Below are 22,866 nucleotides of genomic sequence, written 5' to 3'. Positions count from 1 at the left end.
AGCACTTATCTAAATGCTTGAGAAATTACAGAATTCTGGGATGCAGATGGATCTGTTTGTTGACATACCTGAATCACAGATGTTAGTATGTAAACATACCAAGTACTTAAGCAAGCTAATAATGTTATCATGTATTGAACCGAGGGGAATTGAATACTAAAGTTGAGATGCTACGATCCAGTTATACAGAGCATTGTTGAGACCACATCTTCTTTACTGCATACAGTACTGATATCCTTATTTAATCATGTTGGAAGCACTTCAGAAAGGCCTTCTCAAAATACGATCTAAAGTGGGTGGATTGTCTTTTGAGGAAAGCTAAGACAGGATGAGTTTGTACCTGCTGGAGTTTGGAAGAGTCAGCAGCAATGTGACTGAAACTTATACAAACCTGAGGAGTTTTGACAAGATGGATGTGGAAAAGGTGTCTCCATTCATCCACAACGAGGAATCACTGCTTAGCAATAAGGAGTGCTCAGTTAAGGCAAAGATGAAGAAAATTGTTTTTCTCTCTCGAAGGGTTGAGAGTCCTTGGAATTCTCTCAAAAGCTGGGGAAGCAGGGTTTTGAATATTTTAAGGATAGACTGGTCAGGAAGGGGATGAAAGTATATCAAGGCTTGGTGAAAATATGGACTTATGATTACTATACTGTCAACCATAATCTTGTTAAATGATGGAACAGGGTACAGGGGTCAAAAACCCATTCCTGCTCCGAACTCATACGTACATATGATCAAATATAGGAAAGTAGATTGTTATTAAAAACTTTTTTGCCACAGTATACCAAAAGGCTAAAAACTGTAGAAGCCTTGGGCATGTGTGCCATACAAAAACGATACATTACAAAAATTAAAGCGTATTGAACTTTTATTGCGTCATCTTAAAATGGAGCACGGTGCAAGGAGAAATCTTATGTTTAGTTTACCTTCTGTAACTTTCAATTTGAAATGTTTTGCCCCTCAGGCTGTGTATCTGGCATGAAATGCACTTTGCAAATATTAAGATCTCTACAATCACACTGAGTGGAAAATGTTGTGCAGACTGATTTATTTCATTGTAAATTCCAAGCTATTGGAGTCAGAACGTACTGCAGTGCATTTTTGCAAATTTTTTGAATAAAGTTGTATTGTTTGACCTTGTACTCGGAAATATGGTGGACTAAGTGATGAAGTGTCATGGGGGAATATTTTGGAGACAGCGATCATGTTATCAAAAAATTCAGGATGGTGGAGAATGACATGCAATAATCCAGAGTAAGAAAGTCAATTGGCAGAGGGCTGATTTTAATGGGGCAGGAACGGAGCTGGGCAGGCTTGATTGGGACAAAAGATTGGCAGGGAAAACAGGAACTGAACAGTGCGTTACCTTCCAAGAGCAGATGATTCAAATACAGTCAAGGTACTTCCCTCAAATGGGAAAGGTAGAACAAACAAGTCTAGAGTTCCCTGGCTGACGAAGGAGGTAGAAATTAAGCTAAGGAAAGTATGCATATGACAGGTGTAAAACAGAAAATACAATGGAAAACCAAGGGAAATCGCGAAAGTTTAACATGATAGGTGAAAAAACAAGTAAGAGAAACAAAGAGAAACCATGAGAAAAGACTAGCACTTAACATAAAGGGGAAACAAATAGTAAAAGAATAGTTGAGTAGGATTATGGCCAATTACAGAGAGGGGATTAGCGCATGAAGATAGGGGTCATGGTAGACAACGGGAGGCTGTAAGAACACAAAAAGCTAGGCAGCATCTGGAGGAAAGAAGAAAATCAGCATTTCAGGTATTACCTTCTTACAGCCTTATTTAAAGAAGGTTCTAAGATTAATTGTAGCAATTGCAGTCCAGTTCTTTCGATTTTGGTGGTGAGAAAATTTGTAGAAACAATAACTTGTGTTAGAAGTAATAATCACATGGAAAAAGGTGGCCTGATTGGAAAAAATCAGCACAGGTTTCTAAAGGCGAAATTGTGGTTAATTAACTTGGTAAAATATTTTGATGAGGTATCAGAAGGGTAGATGAGGGATACATTATTGATGTATTGACACGGATTTCATAGAATCATTGAATCCCTACAGTATGAAAATAGGCCCTTCGGCCCTACAAGTCCACATTGACCCTTGGAGCATCCCACCCAGATTCATCCCCTATAACCCACCTAAGCTGCACATCCCTGAAAACTATGGGCAATTTAGCACAGGCAATCCACCTAAACTGTACATCTTTGAACTGCAGGAGGTAACTGGAGTACCCAGAGGAAACCCATGCAGACATGGGGAGAATGTGCAAACTCCACACAGACAGTTGCCCAAGGATGAACTTGAACCCCGAGTCCTTGGTGCTGTGAAGCAATAGTGCGAACCACTGAGCCACCGTGCTGCCCCTGCAGGTGCAGGTGTGTGATATAGTGCCATACAAAGAATTGTGAGTAAAGGTACAAGTCATGGGTATGAAAGGGACAGTAGTTACATGCATGTCAAATTGGCTGAGTAATTGGAAACAAAGAGTAAAGGTCAATGGATACCTTCTCAGGCATGACAAAGGTTTGGACTGGTGTTCCCCGGGGATCAGTATTAGAACCTCTGCTTTTCCTGATATATGTTAATAACATGGAACTTGGCGGGCAGATGACAATTTCAAAGTTTGCAGATGATACAAAACTTGCTAAAATTGTAAAAATTGTAAACTGTAAACAGGATAGTGCCAAACTCCAGAAGGGCATTGACTAGTTAGTGGAGTGGGCGGATAGGTGGCAGCTGAGGTTCAATGCAGAGAAGTTTGAGGTGACAAACTTTAGTTTGAAGAACATTGAAGGATAATATAAGAAGGGGGTATAATTCTAATGGGGGGGGTTTGCAGTAGTAGGGCCAGCTGTATGTGCACAGATCTTGAAGGTGGCAGTACAGGTGGAGAATGCATGCAGTATTCCCAGCTTTATTAATTGGGGAATAGAGAACAAGTGCAAAGAGGTAACGGTGAACTTGCATAAGACACTTGTTAGACTTCAGCTGATGTATAGTGTGCAATTGTGAGCATGACATTATCGGAAAGATGTGAATGCACCGGACAGCATACTGAAGTGATTTGCAAGAATTGCAAAACAAATTGCAAGGTTCCAGGAAGGAGAGGCTTCAGTTATAAGGACAGACTGAAGAGGCTGGGACTATTCTCGTTGGTGAGAAGGTGAAGAGGAGATCTGACAAAGCAGGGTGAATGGAGTAGCAGGGAGAAAATATTCCCAATTGTAAAAACAACATGAATGAAAGGCATTGATGTCAAATGATTTGCAAAAGAAGTAAGGACGATGGGTGAAAAAGTTTTTTCACACAGTGAATAGTTAGGATATGGAATGCACTACGTGGAAATGTGGTGTTCACCTGAAGCATTCAAGAGGGGATTGGTTGATTACTGAGAGAGAAATAGTGTGCGATCATGTAGGGAAAATGCAGGTCATTAACGCTCGGCATTGTGACTTGTTTGAAGAGCTGGTGCAGACATTATGGAATTGCCTCCTTCTACGCTGTAAGAATCAATGATTCCGTGAACAGGATCACTCCTCCCTGCAATTCAATAGGTTTCAATTTTTAAACAACCTTCTGCAAATATCTTTGCTTTTCTGGATGCCTCTGAGTGCCATATGGTGGCAAGCAGAAAGAAAGGGAAATAAAAAACATACTGCACTGAGAATATTTACTACAAGCAGCCTGAGGGGAATCCGTGGAGCTTATTGGAAGATATCCTAAAGAAGCAATTTCCAACTGCCTGCTAAAGCCAGATAACTGATCTGTAAACAAGTCATTATGAGTCAGACGAAGTCCCATTAGAATCAAGATACTCTGGCATTTGTTGCACTCATACCGGAGTGAACTGATGTTCTCCTGTTTGCAATTCTCATTATGTTAGGAGCAACCGGTTGTCTCAAGTATTTGTGGAAAACCAAGGTGACAGAGCTGGTCGATAGACTTATTTATCTCTGTCTTGGTTCTTTCACAACTGCAACAGAGACATATCATTGCTTTGTGACAACAATGGTAAACCAAAATCAAGCAATAAGCTGACATTCAGTCACCTTGCACTTTGGTTACTATCTCACTCTCACCGTAAAATAAAAGCCACTGTAATCTTGAAGATACAGGCACAATATTCTGGTATTTCTCACTGATAATGCCAAAATCTTTTTTATTGGCCTTTTTTTTGTTTTCAGACAGAACTTATGGCAGATGGACTTTGTTGAGAACAGTGTAAGCTCATCAATTGGATGCTAGAAAGGCAAACCAGGGTACATTTTCAATGCTGAGAGATCAAGATCTGTGAACAAACACAAGAATTTAACTGCTTCTGCACACAAAATCACAGAAGCCTAATAAACTGGTACAAAAATAACCATAATAGCGAACAGAAGTTTTTTTTTAAATCTCAAAGGGGCTGAGATACCATGGACAAGAGCTAATGGTGCAGTTCAACAGAGCTTTTTTAGGACCTCAATTGGAGAACTGTTTTCAGGTTGGACACCAGACTGCAAGTATTACGTAAAAGAAATGCAACACAGATGCTGTGAATCTGAAATAAAAACAGAAAATTTCATAGGTACTTAGCTGGCCTGACAGCATAAGATATAGGAGTGGAAGTAAGGCCAATCGGCCCATCAAATCCACTCCGCCATTTAAATCATGGCTGATGGGCATTTCAACTCCACTTCCCTGCACTCTCCCCGTAGCCCTTGCTTCCTTTTGAGATCAAGGATTTGTAGATCTCTGCCTTAACGGCATCCAACGTCCTGGCCTCCACTGCACTCCATGGCAATGAATTCCACAAGCCCACCACTCTCTGGCTGAAGAAATGTCATCTCACTTCAGTTTTAAATTTACCCCCTCTAATTTTAAGGCTGTGCCCATGGGTCCTAGTCTCCCCGCCTAACGGAAACAACTTCCTAGCGTCCACCCCTTCTAAACCAATCTTAGGGAATTAAATAGGGTGAACATTTTAGATCAAAACCTTCTACTAGAATTGTGAGTTCACTGTGCTCTTCAAACCCCTCTTGAATATTGCAAAAATAAAAATAGATTACACAAAAGAAATCTTGCCCTTCTTTTCTGTATCTTAGTTCCAAAGTATTCACAGGTATGGGTATTTTCTATACTTAACTATGTGCAATTATTATACTGGGTGATTCTGGGTCATTCTGAGTGAAAGCATCAACTCACAATATACATTCCGTGTAATCAGCACGAGGGAATCCTTTGTAAAACTCTCCTTATACGTTAAACAAGCACTTACAAATAAAACTGATTTAAATTCTCAAACACATAGCAAAGACTTACTTAATAAATGCAAAGAACTGCAGATGCTGTAAATCAGAAACAAAAACAGAAATTAAAGGAAAAGCTCAGCGGGTCCGACAGCATCTGTGGACAGAAAACTGAAATTCTGGGGAAGGATCACTCAACTCGAAACATTAACTCTGATTTCTCTCCACAAAAGCCGCCAGATCTACTGAGCTTTCCCAGCAATTTCTGTTTTTGTTAAAAACTTATTTAGTTCCATGTTTGCTAAATCTCTGACCTGACTGATATTGGAAGCATTGGACTGAAGCTGCTATATTATACAATGTCAAAATAATTAAGACTGTAGAGGGAGACTGAATCCTCCGAGTCATGAAATACACTGGGACAGCATAGATGAAAATTATCTAATTAGCTTGAGGGGTTAACAGGAGGAGCTTAACGTTTCTGCACTTACAGCCCAGAGGTAACTGGACAAAAATGCTCTGTTGCAGCAGAACCCTGCACATATTCCCAGCACTCTGACAAAGGTATTAGCATTGATCTTGAAGCTTGGCAGATAAATTGAGCACTTCTGAAAATATTTAATTTTTCTTTCATAGATCAGATATTTACCTATCAAGCAATCTGGGAGAATTCTTCAAGATAAACACATTTTCAAAATAAAACTTGTACACGGATTTAAGGTGGCCATCAGACGATGACACATTTGCTTTGCAGTCACTGATGAATATACGGAAACTGCTATAGCTAGCTTTATACATTGTATCAGTTCAAGTGAAACCACAAATGGCTCTGCTTCAGAAGTAGCACTTCTCATAGAAAATGCTTTCACAGCAGAGCATCATTATTTTGAGAAAAGTACGTGGGTACCTTTGATTAGAAACAAATCAGCCAATATGCTTTCACTAGCAAGAAATGAACTAATGACTAACCTTGCATGAAAACCTGATTCTTTACACCTCAATCCGACCCTTATCCATTGACCTTGGCAGTTATGCAGAACAGGGTTAGGCATCAAATTCATGTTTGGCTGAAAAATTCAAACTGAAGCTGCAATGACGATCAAACTTCAATGTAGATTCGTTTCAACCTTGAAAGAGCCCTATTTTAAATTTCAGCTCCTGCAGATTGTAACTCTTACTGATCCATGAACAGTACCATTCTTTGGGTACCTTATCCTCAGATGAACAAGATGCTGTTTAACAGTAAGGATGGCAGTATGAATATCCATCAACAACTTTTTATAGCAGTGATCACTGAATAGCTAAATGGACTGAGAGCTGAAACTGATATCACCACTTTCTACCCAATGCAGATATGATGGCATCTGCAGAACCCCAATGTCCTCTGTTGAGCTTCGCGATGGGTTTTTCTCTGTGAGGCCTAGCAGATTTGCCATGCAATTTTCAGTAACTCATTTAACTACATATGGACTATGCCCCAGTGACATCCCACTCCTCACATACTCCTTTTTGACACAGGTGGAAGTACTTAGGACTTGCCAGGATTCCTGCTGCCATCTCTAAATCCTAGCCATGCACCCTGTCAAGCGCTGCTTTCCAGGAGTTACCCCTCACTGTGCATATTTGGGACAACATAAGAACACAGGAAATAGGAGAAGGAGTACGTCATTCAGGTCCTTAAGCCTGCCCCATCATTCTATAAAATCATGGCTGATCTGCTTCAGGCCTAAACTGCTCTTTTCTGCCAGTTCCTCTGAGCCGTCAACTTCTTGCTATTTCAAAAATCTACCTCCTCTTTAAATACTTTCAGTAATCTATCCTTCACACCTCCAGGTAGACAATTCCAGACATTCACGACCCTTTGAGAGAAGAGATTTCTTTGCATATCAGTTTTAAATGCATGCCCCCTTATTCAGTAACAGGGTATCTTTCAATGCATTGCAGAAACAGCATTCCTAATCCTTGCCATGGCTGGATCTATTGAACATGTTTCCAATGAGCCTGCACCAGGAATATAGGAAAGAGAATAGAACAGGTATCGAATAATGTGAACAGTCAGTGTTCACCCGTCTCTCACAAATAATGGTTTAGAATGCTCCTCCACACAGTGGGACATGTAGGACTCTAACAAGAGGGCCAGAGGATGCCTCTACATTGATCTTTAACACCTTCACCTTCAAATGCAGCATTAGCCATGTCCTGTAAGTACGGCAGGACATTATATGACATCTAATATGTTGTCCTACCACCACCACATTAATCTAAGAAGGCACCTATGAGAATGTTGGCATTTGCATATAGCACAAGGTGAGAGGAAATCAGTTCCATTACCTTGTTCAGCCTGAGAGATCTTGCATTATCTTTAAGGATTGCGGTCACAGGTGCCAACTTTCTGGTCACCTGCGTTACTTCAGTTTCCTAGAGCATCTAGAGCTCCAAAATGCATTGACTAACGTAATGATCAAGATTGTTTGTGATCAGGATGTGTACCCCACACAGGTGGACACTGCACACATTTTACATACACAGTGCTAGATTACAGATGATCTCAACCTGTGCTGTCTAAATGCCTGGTTAATTCAATTGCCCCTTGAAGGTCTCACATCAAGTACGGCCCGCATGCTCAGACTGAAAACAAACATTTTCTTTGCTGATTCAGGAAGTGGTCACAGCTATTTTACATTTCAAGTACACATTAATGACTTGAAGAAGCATGAAAGACAATGCAGGCTGTACTTGGCACCATGAGTTGCAGGCTCAAGCTGGTAACCAAGTAGCCCCAAGATCCTCAAGGTTCCCTTTTTCTGTACACTCCCTGTTGAGTCCATTTAAATCTTCACTTTGCAACATTAACCCCTGCGCCCTGGCCTGCCAGATTAGCATACTATCATGCTGCTCCATCTCTTTTTCAATGTACTTTTAACCTGCAGTAGCCCATGTCTTCTAATGCACTATCATCATCCCGCGTGCTGTTACTGCCCATGAAGTGTGCTTGCCGACATCGCTGACTTGTGTCTGATTGAGGGCAGGAGAAGCAAGCAACAAACTGAAGGTGCCAGATAACCACTCTGGCTTTCATACTAGGAATTGTCATCATCTAGTTTCTATTCAGGGGGTAGGAGAATGGGAAACAGCATATCAATTAGTTGAGATTCACAATGAAATGCTAACACATGCAAATAAACATCTCATCACTCACTGCTATGATTCTTGCCTTGGTGTTCAACACTCAGTTGGAGAATGGGGCTGTTTGATCTTGCATCATGTGTAACCTTACAGCTGTCTCAGCCTATTTCCCAACTTTCTCATCAATGCCTACAGCACTCAATGGCTGGGAAGATTCTGCCCCAAATCAAATACAGGACTTTCAAAACTATATCATTTCGCATCCTTTTTTTAAAACTATTTCAACAGAATGGCTGTCATTAATGTTGTCTACCAAATAAACTTCTACGCTAAGAAGTTGTGTAATTCTGACAGGAAAATTTTAACAGAAAGCACTTCATATAAAATTGAAACAATGCGAATGGGTGCCCATCTTATACACATTTCCAGGTCAGTAAATCAATCCGAATCACCTAACCTTTAGGATATCATACAGAAAGGTATGTCTTAGCACCAATGACAGGAACAGTGATTTAAAAACAAAGATAAAACCAACTTAAATCAGCTCCATAAAAATTATGTGTGAAAATATTTGTGATATCTATTTCATCAGATTGTCGTCTAGGACTTCATATTCTTTGACTTTGGGAGAGAGAAGACTTTCTTTAGGATCAAGGCTGAAAATAGATTGATCACATTAGAAATATTTGTATAATGTAGCTCAATAATTCTAAACCAGCATCAAAATGTTAATCAATACCTAAACCCTAACATTTACTCGATCACGAGAGATCAGTCACACTTGCTAACATGGTTACAATAAAGAGTGGTACAGAACAACACACAATCAAATTCTATGCAATTTTCATCCTTATATGCCATAAGAATGTAATAATAGGGGCAGGAATAGTTCTTATTGCACCTGATCAAATTCTATCAGTCAATTTAATTGAATCAAATACATTCTCCCACTCCCCAGATTCTCTGAATCTGAGACATCAAAAATTTATCTCAGATTTAAATGTACTCAACAACAGGATATTCACAACCTTCTTGGATAAACAATTCCAAATTGTTCACAACACTGTGTGTCAAGACATTTGTCAGCTTAGTCCTAGATGATGCTGAGACCATACCTACACATTCTAGATTCCCAAGCGAGAGAAATAACCCCTCAGTGTCCACCACATTAAGCACTGTCTTTCATTCTTCCAAACCCCAGAAAACACACATCCAAATTACTCAACCTCTCATTGTAGGACAATCCTCTCCACCCAGGAATGAATCAAATGGTCCTTCACTGTTCTATCACCAACACAAGTATATCCTTCCATAGATATGGGGAGCAAAACTCCACACAGTATTCCAGATGCGGTATTTCGGAATGCTGTATAACTGAACGAAGCCTTAGTGCTTCTTCTACAACACTAAAGTGCTTTAATCAATCAAAAAAGCAAAGAGTAGTGGGAAACTAGTAGAGTGGGAAATCTTTAAAGGCCAACAGAAAGCCACAAAAAAAACTAAGATAGATTACGAGAGTAAACCAGCTCAGAATATAAAACCAGGCAGCAAAAGTTTCTATACATATGTATATCATAAAAGAGTGGCGAAGGTACATGTTGGTCCTTTAGAGGATAAGAAGGCCAATTTAATAACTGGGAATGAGGAAATAGCCGAGACATTAAACAGTTATTTCGTGTCGGTCTTCACAGTGGAAGACACAAATAACATGCCAAAAACTAATGGCGAGAAGTTTATAGCAGGTGTGGACCTAAAAACTATCATTACCACCAAGGAGGCAGTGCTGGGCAAGCTAATGGGGCGAAAGGTAGGCAAGTCTCCTGGCCCTAATGAAATGCACCCCAGGGTACTAAATGAGGTGATGGGGGAAATAGCAAATGCACTAGTAATTATTTACCAAAATTCACTGGACTCTGGGGTGGCTCCCGCAGATTGGAAAACAGCCAATGTGATGCCACTGTTTAAAATATGGAGTAGACAAAAAGCAGGTAACTATAGGCCAGTTAGATTAACTTCAGTAGTGGGGAAAATGCTTGAATCTATCATTATTGAAGAAATAGCAAGACATCTGGATATAAATTGTCCCAATGGGAACACCCAGCATGGGTTCATGAAGGGTAGGTCATGTTTAACGAATTTGGTGGAATTCCTTGAGGACATTACTTGTATGGTGGACAATGGGGAACCTGCGGATGTGGTGTATCTGAATTTCCAGAAGGCATTTGACAAGGTGTCACACCAAAGGCTGCTACATAAGATAAAGCTGCATGGTATTAACGGTAATGTATGGCATGGATAGAAGACTGGTTGACCAGTAGAAAGCAAAGAGTAGGGGTAAATGGGTATTTTTCTGGTTGGCAATCAGTGGCCAGTGGTGTGCCTCAGAGATCAGTGTTGGGACTCAATTGTTTACAATTGACATAGATGATTTAGAGTTGGGGGCTAAGTGTGGTGTGTCAAAATTTGCAGATGACACAGATGAGTGGTAGAGCAAAGTGTGCAGAAGACACTGAAAGTCTGCAGAGGGATATAGATAGTTTAAATTAGTGGGCAAAGGTCTGGCAGATGGAATACAATGTTGGTAGGAATAACAGCAAAATGGACTATGTTTTCAATGGTAAAAAATTGCAGCATGCTGCTGCGCAGAAGGACTTGGGTATCCTTGTGCATTAATCGCTGAAGGTGGCATTGCAGGTGCAGCAGGTAATTAAAAAGGCAAATGGAATTTTGTCTGCCATTATTCAAGGGATGGAGTGTAAAAAAAGGGAGGCTATGCTGCAGCTGTGTCGGGTCCTGGTGAGGTCACACCTGGAGTACTGTGTGCAGTTTTGGTCTCCTTACTTGAGAAGAGAGATACTCGCACTAGAGGGGTGCAGAGGAGATTCACTCGGGTGATTCCAGAGTTGAGAGGGTTGAATTATGAGTACAGACTGAGTAGACTGGGATTATACTCATTGGAATTCAGAAGAATGAGGGGAGATCTTGTAGAAACATATAAGATTATGAAGTGAAGAGATAAAGTGGAGGCAGGGAGGTTGTTTCCACTAGCAGGTGAAACTAGGACTAGAGGGCATTGCCTCAAAATAAAGGGAAGCAGATGTAGGGCTGTGGTCAGGAGGAACTGCTGCACCAAAGGGTTCTGAATCTGTGGAATTCCCTGCCCAGTGAAGCAGCTGAAGCTACCTCACTGAATGTTTTTAAGGCAAGGCTAGATAAATTTTTGAACAGTAAAGGAATTAAGGGTTATGGTGAGTGGGCGGGTAAGTGAAGCTGAGTCTCCAAAAGATCAGCCATGATCTTACTAAATGGCGGGGCAGGCTCAAGAGACCAGATGGCCTATTCCTGCTCTTAGTTCTTATGTTATGATGCTGGAAGTCTGAAATAAAAATAGAAAATGTTTTAAGTATTCACCAGGTCAGGTATTAACTGGGGAGAAAATCAGAGCTAATGCTTCAAACCTGAATTGGTATTGTCTGATCTGCTGAGTATTTGCAAGGTTTTCTGTTTTATTACTTATTCTTCATTCTAATACCTTTGCAACAAAGGCCATTGTGTCATTTGCTTTCATAATTGTATGCTATACCTGCATCCTATCATTATTCCTTGTACAAGTACCACCAACTCCAATGAACATTGAAGTGTACAAGTATTACATCTTTTAAAAAAATTATGCTGTTCTATTCTTATTGGCCAAGTGAATAACCTCACATTGTACATCCCTTTGGAGCTTCAATGTGTCCCCTTCATAGCCTGTGTTCTCATTTAGCTTTGGAACATAATTTAAATACATGGCTTTCAACTTTGCCTAGACAACAGCACTGATCCCAGCAGCACTGTTGCACCCCAACAATCTGCCAATCTGAAAAGATGCTGTTTCTCACAAATCTCAATTTCCCATCTGTTAACAAATCCTCTGTACATGCAAATCAATTACCTTCAACTGAGTTACTTTATACCTCTTTTACTGATATCCGAGTAGAATACATTTTAGCAGTTAGACGTTGACATCAATAAGTGTCATGGCATAAAATATTAACAATGTTTTCCTATTTACTGCCAAACCTGTTGAGTCTTTCCAGTATATTCTGTTTTCATCATTAAGAAGTGGCAGTAATTTCATAACAATCCTCTTCAGAGATGAAATTCAACCAAAGTCTGAATTTTTAAATGATGTCAAAATGTAGGAGGAATAGCAGCAGAATCAATATTTTTCTCATTTTCTGCTTCATTCTTCATGAAAGATGTTACAGAACACAGGTATGTCAACAATTAAAGATACTTAAAACAAGTAGTTTCTGGCTAGTGCTTACCCGAGTGAGGTGGATGACCCCCTGGGATGTAACTGAACAGCCCATAAAACCCACATACTGCAGTAGAGGACAATGTTCTGCAAATGCTTTCACCGATTTATCTGTCACCTACACAAAAGAACATGTGAAAAATAGATTAGTCTGACACTTGCACAGCTGCAAAACATCATGTACATCAGTAGAAAAGTTTTACCCAACTCTCTAGCACTGGCTATGCAAAATAAAATATTGTTTAAAAGGGCACTATGCTTCAATCAACATGAATGTTATGTTTCTCCACTGGAGCTTCCTCAATTTCACTTCGCCTCCAAAAAGCTGTTTTTGCCAATCTGAACAAAGGTAGTCCACGTAAATAAAATGAAGGAATTAAATGGTTGGGATCAACGAGAAAATAGTTTTTCCTTTACAGAACAAAAGTCCATAACCATTGTCTGCAAGTTGCAGCTCTTACCTTCTTCCCAGTATGAACATTTCTATTGTTTTACAATGTTAATCTTACCCAAGTAAGAATATCATCATGCTCACACAGTTTGCCACTCTGTTCATTCACAGGGTGCACTTTCTGCATTGCAGAAGGAAACATAGACTACCAGATGATTGGCTTCAACATATGTTCAACACTATATGTGAACTTCCAGATTTCAGCTTTGGAAAATCATCAGTGAATATACAACTGATGATGACAAAGGGTGGCATTGTATTTAGCACTGCTGCCTCACAGCACCAGGGACCCGAGTTCAAATCCAACCATGGGTCACCCAACTCAAAACATGAACTCTTGTTTCTCCCCATGGATGTTGCCAGACCTGTTGAGTTTCACCATCGATTTATGTTTTTCTTTCAGTTAAGTGTACATGTAGGATATGTAGGTAACACAGAAAAGTCAAGCTGAGATTGAGGTAAATCTCACTGGATGGAGAAGAAAGTTCGAGGAAGTGTAAGGCCTCTACCCATGTTCTTCGATGTAATAAACAAAATTGGATTCTTTGCAGCTTCGCCAATCAGTTGATTTACTTTGATGTGCAGAAGCAGATTTTACAGGTTAGTGAAGTAGGACGTATATTGTTAGCCTATTAATGAAGGTCAGAACATATATGCCAATGGCTGTAGGTGTTCCTATTTGCCATTAGAGGTGTTTGCAGACAAATGTAATTGGTAAAAATAAATCCCAAGTGGAATCTTGATGTTTCAGTAGGACTGATGGCGTTTTATTTTCCAAAATTCTCTAATACTGTGTTGGAGAGTAAAGTAGCGCAACATTAATAGTGGAACCATGAGAGACCATAAATTGTTCCACTCACTTTATTCACATCGTTGACAATGAGCAGCTAGAGCTCAACAGGAAAAAAAAAGTGGTGAAAAAGTGAAAACCTCTTTAGCTTTTGAGGAGAATTCAACAAACCTCAGACTCTTCTTTTATAAAGAAAACTTCAAAACGAAAGATTGAAATTTTATGTGTCAGACTCTCAACCTCCATGGCCTAAATTTTGAATGAAATATTTTCACAATCCTTTGGGAACCTCTGACACTTCAACACCACAGAATTGGCTGTAAGATTTCAATTTTTTTAAACAAATACAAACTTTGTAGTATTTAGAAAGATAAATTAAGTAAAGCAAGCACCACTAATGTAATATAAAAACATACTCGATGAATTTAGTTCTAACTTTGATTTTCCCCAAGAGTGTTTCTAAATTGCAATATCTTCAAAGCTCATTCACTTTTTCTGGGATTGACCCAAAAAGTATGCCACAACCCTCCAGAATTGACTTTAATTCACTTCGTATTCCTTCAGGTGCAAATTACATGAAGATCCTTTCGTTAGCTTTAGGCCAAGTGATACACTATTTTTTTCTGTATGGCCACAACACTTGGAATCTTCAGCTTTTTCTCCTTGTATTGCACATATATGGGCTTCTTTTCCCCTCATTGGGCTCTCACAGCTTTTTTGTAATCATTTCTCTCAGTTGACTATTCAAGCTTAGTGCCTTCTGCCTCAAGGCTTTGTGACGTCTGATGTACTTTCTGCCTGCTTTTCAAAGCAAACACGCACAGAAAAATTAGACAAAAGAACCTTCTATCCAAGCTTCTACTCTGAATTATTACTTCTATCACAACATGACATGCTTTGTGATGATTGCAAAAATAAACAAATTATTCAACCTCAGCACAACTTTCTGATTTTGTAACTCACATGAATAGTTTATATTACCAATGGCATTTTATGATACTTACTCACGACTCCTTGGTTCTATTACAAGCTTAAGTTAGATCATTCATTGTTCAAGTTTTCTTTCACTAATAACTGTGATCTTGCAAAGCAAACATAGGCCAGCTTTTAAATGTAATAAATACAGGCTTATTTACATCAGTTCAGAGAAAGTAGGAACTGCCGATGCTAGAGAATCTGAGATAACAACGTGTAGAGCTAGATGAACACAGCAGGCCAAGCAACATCAGAGGAGCAGGAAAGATTTCTGAATAAGGGTCTAGGCCTGAAACGCAGCTTTCCTGCTCCTCTGATGCAGCGTGGCCTGCTGTGTTCATCCAGCTCTACACCTTGCTATCTCTTACTTACATCAGAGTTGTTTTAACCAGATGCCCCAACTTTTACAGTTAAAAATTTTAATTGCTAAAATTAAAAGTTACATTCTAAAATAAATGAATCAAGAACTAGATATTCACATCAGCATAGTGCTGCAGTTTTGATGAACAGTCACTGGACTCAAAATGTTAACTCTACTATCTCCTCACAGATGCTTCCAGACTTGTGCGTTTTGCCAGCTAACATACTGTTCTCATTTTATTTGCTCACACCTGAGCTCTTTCCTTTTTTTATTTCAGTGAGTATCACTCCATTTAACTTCCCTTTTTTTAATGCTGACACACTAAACAAAATAGCTTAAATCATCTGTCCAATAATGGCAACCACCAAGCATGAGATTTAAACCAGGATTTTGTGAACTGAGATTCTCCAAATAGTCTGCCGGGAGAAGGAAAAAACTGTTTTAGTACTGAGCCATACAAATCCGATGGTCTCATATTTGACCCGAACTCTGTGCTCTAATAGTCAGTCTACGTGGGGTAAGGAAGAGCAAAATCAGTCAGGCTGTTCTAACTTGATTGAAATGTGGATCACATCAACCAGGCTTGGTTGTAAATATGAGGATTATCTAATAGATGATCTACCTGAACTCTCAATTAAAAATGATTAGGAGATCACAGTATAAACCGACATCCATAGAAGTATACCATGGCTGAACCAGTGCATGTGGGTTTGTACCGTAATTAAATTTCTCTTTATTGATGTCACTCTTTCCTTTAATAAGAAGACAACCTTTCTTCCTTTTCCACTGTCTTCTGAAAATCAAGGATCCTGCATTACTTGATTCCCAATCTTTTCACTATGTAACAATGATTGAATAGACATTACAAATGCAAAGTGCTATCATCTATTTTGTCCTGCATATTTGCTAGATTTTCCTGATACTACCCAAGTTCTTGATGCTTTAGCTTTTATTAAGCTGTCTGTCCCATTGTGATTCACTCTATTTTTCTTGACCTCACACCTTTGACATTACTCTTCTTGCTTTTCAATTTTCCCTTTCCTGAATCTTTCATTGCTCCCCTTCATTACTTTAAAGCACTGTCTAAATAATGAACTAGGGTCCCAAGGATCTGCAATCTCATGCAGATTGCCACTCTGGCACTTCTTAATTTACAAAGGGAGTCAGGCTCCATACTTCTGAGAAGAGATTCCATTCAAGAGTGCGGAGCCATACTTTGGCTCCGTTGGTTCATTTGGAGTACAGAACTGTTACAGGAAGCAAACTTTTTCACATCAGTCAGCTGCCGTATTCTGGAACTTAAAGATCTTGACAGCCACTTTCACAGCAGCTATCAAACTAAAGTTGATAAGGTAGTTGTTAAGGTGCCAGCTGGATTGGTACTATTGTGGAGAATTCCAGCTGGGATGGAGTAGAATTGCAAGTTAGTAATGCACAAGTTGGGTAGGGCCTGGTTGGAATGGATTGGGTTGGGTAGGGTATGGGCAGCGGCTGTGCTGGTGATGGCTTCAGATAGAGTCCAGGTGTAGGGGGTGCTCAGGCAAGATCTGATCTGCTGAGGGGAGGGGGGGAAAAGAGAGTTGAATCCAAGAGTATGTCAAGTCGGCACAACAACTGTCAGGCCAGCAGAAAATTCAAGCCAATTATTTATTTTTCAGGAGTACACAGAAAGCAAGAGAATACACTGCAAATGGATAAATTCCGAAAACTATGGAGCAACCTTGGTGTACAGTTCCAGATCCCTTATGGTAAAAGTTCAAAATTGTAAAATGATCAAGAATGCAGAGAGAACACTTTCCTTTACTGACTAAGGCCTAAAGCATAAGATTAGGACAAAAAAAAATCACAAAATAGGCTGACTTGGTTTCTACCTCAGCTGTCAAAATTTATATCCAATGGTGGATTCCATGGTTTGATTTGACACTAAGTCAAGGTTTGGTTTTCCTTTGTCTGTGCCTCTGACTTGGGTTGTTTCTAACTGCTGTGTCTTAATTCCACCATACAATGTCAGTATTACATCATCCAATTTCAGAACCATTCCTTGGCTGCCCATTTGTTTCCAAATTTTCAACAAAGATATCCTAGTGGAGTCTGAGTAGAGTGTTGTTATTCTGTACGCTGGCATCGAGTTTCGGTTTAGCCTTGTGGTTGTAGGCTCATATTTTCGAATTCTTACTGATTTGAATTGTTTTGTGACTTTCTTTTCTCCGAGAATTGCAGAATCTAGACATTTCATGCTGTCACAGATTCTCCTGTCTATTATCTTCTCAAATTTACCAGCAACTCCAGGGTACGGATATTGCAGTTTTGTGTCTTTCTCATTCAGCCTGTTGCTCTGCATCTGGTAATTTGTTTACCATGTTATTTCTTTGATTGCCACATCTTTTTCCCAGTTGGGCTTTTCAATGAGGTCAGCATTTTGATCTGTATGTGAAACATTACTTTTTGTCTGTGAATTGGAACAGCTCTTAAACATGTTTCTCTCTATCTGTTGTGCATTCTTTTGCTGTCATTCTATTTTAATGATGACAATTGTTGCCATTCCCTCCTGGCATTATCTCTAACTGGGCAATTAATTTGTCCCTATTGGTGTTATGCAATAAACTATAATTGATTAAGACCAGTTTTTCTTCTCATGAAGAATTATTCATGATTCATCTTCTGCTATTGTTCGTCCAAAAATTCCCCTTAATTCAGGGCAGTGATACGCATTAGGGATCTTGTGACACAGTGGTGGAGTCCCTATATCTGAACCAAGAGGCCCAGTCTCAAGTTCCACCTGCTCCAGAGGTATGTCATGAGATCTCTGAACATGCTGATTAAAAAAGATCCAGTTTACTGTGCCTCACCAGAGTGTGTTTTAACTTTTTATTTTAGAAATGTAGAAACATAGTGGCATAGTGGCACTGTCTCAACCTCTGGGCCAGAAGGTCTGAGTTCAAGTCCTACCTCCTGCATAAATATGTCATAGCAGTCTGAACAGGTTGATTAAAATTGTCTAGAAAGGAGCATTGGTAGAAGCAATCCATCCCAATATTAGCTGGTTGCAACTGGTTGCACAACACATAAAACAAACAAGACATAACTTTACCCAACCTAGATTCCAAATGTAGCCAGCACAGAACAGTAGCTGGAGGCTTTCCTCCATCAGATTTCAGCAATGTGTACAAATGGTATTAATAACTTCTGCACAATTTCCTCCAGTTTAGTGCCAAAAAGAATATAATTCACGTGTATCAAAGCGGAAACCCAGCTTTAGCTGATCAAAACACGGTTACTTTTGCAACAATTAAGCAAAAGAGCATTCACAGTTGAGTCCCAAGTGTATTACTCATGCAATATAGGATCTGACATACAAGGATGGTTTGAAATGCGGGGTGTTGGAACATATTTTTTAAGCACCAGGAGTTTTGAATTAGTCCTTATTAATCCTGATAGCAAATACAATCCTGAACTTTACTGGTCTTCTTAGTTGCTCTGGAAATTTACTAACTGTCCTCCAGTTAACCCCTAAGGATGTTCATTTGAACTTCTTGGCAATGAACGCATTCCAAGTTAGGTCTATCCCCGACAGTCTTTAACTTCAGCACAATCTGCAGAAGCAACCCTTTTAAGTGCAAAAGCTGAAAACAAACTTGTATTTGTTCTAATATTTATAAACCCCAACGAGCATACATAATCCTTCAGTCAGTCTCAGAAGAAGCCTTCCACATTGCATTCTAAATAATCCTTTTTATTGACACAATAATATTTTGTGAATAATGTGGAAAAATAGCTGAAAGTAATGGAAATCACGTTGAATAAACAATTTCCTTCGTTCCTAGAATGTTCATTGACAGTGAATATGGAAGTAGCTCAGCTTGAATACGCGTGAATACACCAATGCATTAAAAAATCACATTTTTATTCCTGGTTATGACTATTTAGAAGCCTAACAAAAAGACTTAGGTCACTGTGCAAAATTCAAAATGGTAATTACAGCATTAAAAACAGAAAACAGTTAATTATTAGTGGTTGGTGACATAAAGTCTATAGATTGTAGGAAAGGAACAATAAAATGGTCATACTGAAAGAGATAAAACGCATATACAGACAGACAAATGTATCTACTTTACACTTGTTATAGGAAAATTTCCCAGGTTCTTCAATGCATTTACAAACAAAATTTGACGCCATTCATATAAGGAGATATAAGGTCTGTAAAAGATAAGTTTAAATGGGGAGTTTAGATGAGGAAAGAGAGATATAGAAAAGCTGAGTAAAGGAAGTCAAGAATTAGGGCCTCAGGAGCTGAAAACCCTGCTCTAATGGAAAGCTTAATATCAGGGACAAATGGGAAACCAGATATGGGAAGATGATGCCACCTCAAAGAGCTGTAAGAATGCAGCAGATGACAGAAGAAGGGAGAGGTTCATGCAAAGATACAACAAGAAAGAAGAGCATGTCATGACATTGATAGGCCAGGAGCCAATGTAGGGCAACAAACGTATGGGGGTGGGTGATTAGGACTTGTTGCAAGTTAGGATAGGGGGAGCAGAATTATGAATAAATTTCGTTTTACAGAGGGTGGAAATCCAACTGCTAAATATCATTTCAAGCTTTATGAAAGACTATCAATGCCGATTGTTTCCTGAGCGTAAACTCATTGCGATATGAGTTTGCAAGTTCACCAAGCACACGGTTAGTGAACATCTTCCGTTATTGACCAACTGCAAACGGAGTATTGATTTAAACACCAAGTCATCTGAAAACACCAAAACAACCAAAAAGATAAAGTAGAACATTGCTTTTCAGCTATAACTGTGTTGAGTTGAGCATTAATTTGATCTTGAGTAAAAAAAATACGAAGGCTCTTGTTAAAAATCTGCTGCGCTGGCATCTGTTTCCTTTGCACAAAACCAGAGTAAATAAGTACATTTGTAACCAAACCTGTTATTTAAAAATTGGTTACCCTCAGCACAAAATCAAATGTTACTCTCAAGGAAACAGAATTTTGATTACATGCTGATGCTTTGCTATAGAATTGAGATTACGGTCCCAGACCAATACCAATGACAAATCTTGATACAATTAAGCTAAAGATTTCTTCAGCATTCTTCAACATTACAGTGAGAATATTACAGAGCTAATATTGGAAAATGTGGATAGGCTTCACATAATCGAAAGTGAGATATCCACAGTTTTAATTGTTGCTTTTGCCTATACATGTAAAACTGTCAATGTCATACCACTTGGCACTTCATCAGCAGTAAGGTAAGATGTCTGATATAATACAATGACTCATTATTAAGCCTGTATAGGAATGGCTATCGTGTGTCTATTAAATTTTAATTTTCCTCTAGCATGTCTGATATACATGAAATTTGGGGCAAAATATTTCATCTCTTGAACTAAAATGCTCATTTATTCCTCGAATATCAACTTCTGATTTAAAAAAATATTTTAACAGCTTTTTTTGGTTTGTGGAAGTTTTTAAAAAAAAATCTTGACCATACGTGCAATTAAGAAAAGGTGTACTTGTCATGAATTGACCATGAATACTGAATGTGAAACTTAAAATAAGTGGATGATTAATGCATTATACCACATGATAATTATCTGCAAAGCCATCTCGAATCACTAAAATCATTACAACCTTGAAGTGGGACAGCAAGTAAGAGCTTAAAACAAACACTGTTTGCGTTGATCACATATTTGTTACGGATACCTTATACCCAAGTCCTGACTGAAGCATGATCCATGAAATTTTAACCTTACATCAGGATTGAAAATGGGGCCAATGCAAAGAACCTAATCTATACTTTAGCAATGCAACATGCTGTAAATCTATATCAAATCTTGTACATGGGTTATGAGTTTCGATCAGTACCTGTTATTCCTTGAAGTGGCACTGAGACAAGTCATTTCAAATCTAAAGACGAAATCATGTGACAAGCACAGCTAATTTATTGTCACGGTCCATCCCCCTGTGATTGCACAACCTACCCACCATAGTCCCATGCATAAACAGAATGCATTCCGAAATTTATTTTTGGTGTGAACTACTTTTGGAGTTGAATTTTGAATAATTATAACAGTGGTTTAAAGAAAAAATAATTTCGAAAAAAATTTATATCATAACTAAACTCATTCACTGAACTGAATTCTATCTTGTAACAAGACCCACCATTTTAATTCAATTCAAAAAACAAATCCAATTAATAGAGGAAAGGACAGTATGTCACAGTGTCATGTTTTAAGATTTTTCCTGTAACTAAAAGCATGACTGATTGAACACTATTTTCACATGCATATTACAAAGAACTAAACTTTCCATTTTCATTTCAAAATAATTGAAAAGTCCATTTTATAGGTAGTTATTACGTTGTCCTTTAAGTTGATATTCAACTGTGGAACGTAGCTCCTAAGGGTTTACTTTTGTTCTTCTGCTTTCCTAGCCTGGTGATCTGTAATCTCAGAACTGTGTTTCACAGTGATATTTCCTCATGTGGTTCTTTCTCTAGCACTAGTCAAAGCTGCCAACTGCATTTTGACTCTTCATGAATTTGGTCTTTCAAATCAGATTCATCATCCACATTCATGAGCAATCAGCTATGGGGGCTTTCAGCTAGGAGCAGCTCTCTCTTCCTTCGGTCCTGGCAAGCATCTCACATCTGTAGGCTGCAAAGATGTCTGAGAAATCCCTTCCGTCTCAAACCCTGTCTATCCAGAGTGATGGAATAACATGGACCTAGTATCTTGATAGAAATGCCATTTAGTTACCTTTGAGATCTCAACTTTATTTTTGCATTAAAGGGACAATTTAAAGCATGACTCCTGACAACATGACATTCTCAGCACTTTCTGAAAGGTATAAAGTTGTGGGTGCCACATTCTAGGAAAGATACAAATTCATTGTAGGGATTGCAGAAGCAATTTATAAGAATGGTTCCCCCGCTGTGAGAAACTCCAGCTATGAGGATAGATTGAAGAAATTGAGAATGTTCTCCCTGGAGATGAGGAGGAGATCTGATTGAGGTTTTCAAAATCATGAGACTGGTTGTGGCAATTTTCTGCTTGTGAAAGAAACAAAAAAAAAATGAGAGGACATAGATATAAAGTGATGTGCAAACTAAGCAAGGGTGGTCTGAGGAGAAACAACTTTCACACAGCAAGTTGTTAGGGTATGGAATGCACTGCTTGGAACTATGGCGGAGGCAAATAGAACTGAGGCATTCTGGAAGGCACTGGATAGTTTTTGGATAGTAATGGTGTGCAGGGATGAGGTAAAGGCAAGAGATTGGAACTGATAGTAGAGCCGGTACAAACATGATGAGATGAATTCTGTGATTTTTATGACTTTGGAGACTACCCGTCCAACTACTGTAAATGTAGATGGAGGTGCCATTATCTCCATAAGAGAGTACCTTATACCTGTTACCCTGCAAAACAGTCGAGCCTTTCCTCTAATCTTTGGCATCTCTGTCACTCAGGGCTGTTATCAGGCAGACTTCAGGTCACATAAACATCTTCATTTGATCCCAACTTAAACAAGCCAACCCAAAACAGAATTTCAACAGCCTTTAATCTGATATTTGTACAGCTCACCATCATGTTCTCAAATGCAATTACGTATGAATTT

At 39.0% G+C, this 22,866-nt stretch overlaps 1 protein-coding gene across 2 annotated transcripts in view; it reads right to left on the bottom strand.

Moving 5' to 3' along the window:
* fbxl17 (F-box and leucine-rich repeat protein 17) overlaps positions 1–22,866 on the bottom strand; it is a 700,184-nt gene that overhangs the window by 443,372 nt on the left and 233,946 nt on the right. For both annotated transcript variants that reach the window (XM_048526933.2, XM_048526934.2), the window contains exon 7: positions 12,679–12,786. In XM_048526933.2, coding sequence (XP_048382890.1) covers positions 12,679–12,786 — 108 coding nt within the window. The remainder of the gene's footprint in view (positions 1–12,678; positions 12,787–22,866) is intronic.

Source organism: Stegostoma tigrinum, chromosome 3 (assembly GCF_030684315.1).
Source record: "Stegostoma tigrinum isolate sSteTig4 chromosome 3, sSteTig4.hap1, whole genome shotgun sequence".
Taxonomy (NCBI): Eukaryota; Metazoa; Chordata; class Chondrichthyes; order Orectolobiformes; family Stegostomatidae; genus Stegostoma; species Stegostoma tigrinum.
This window is presented reverse-complemented; position numbering and strand designations above follow the sequence as displayed.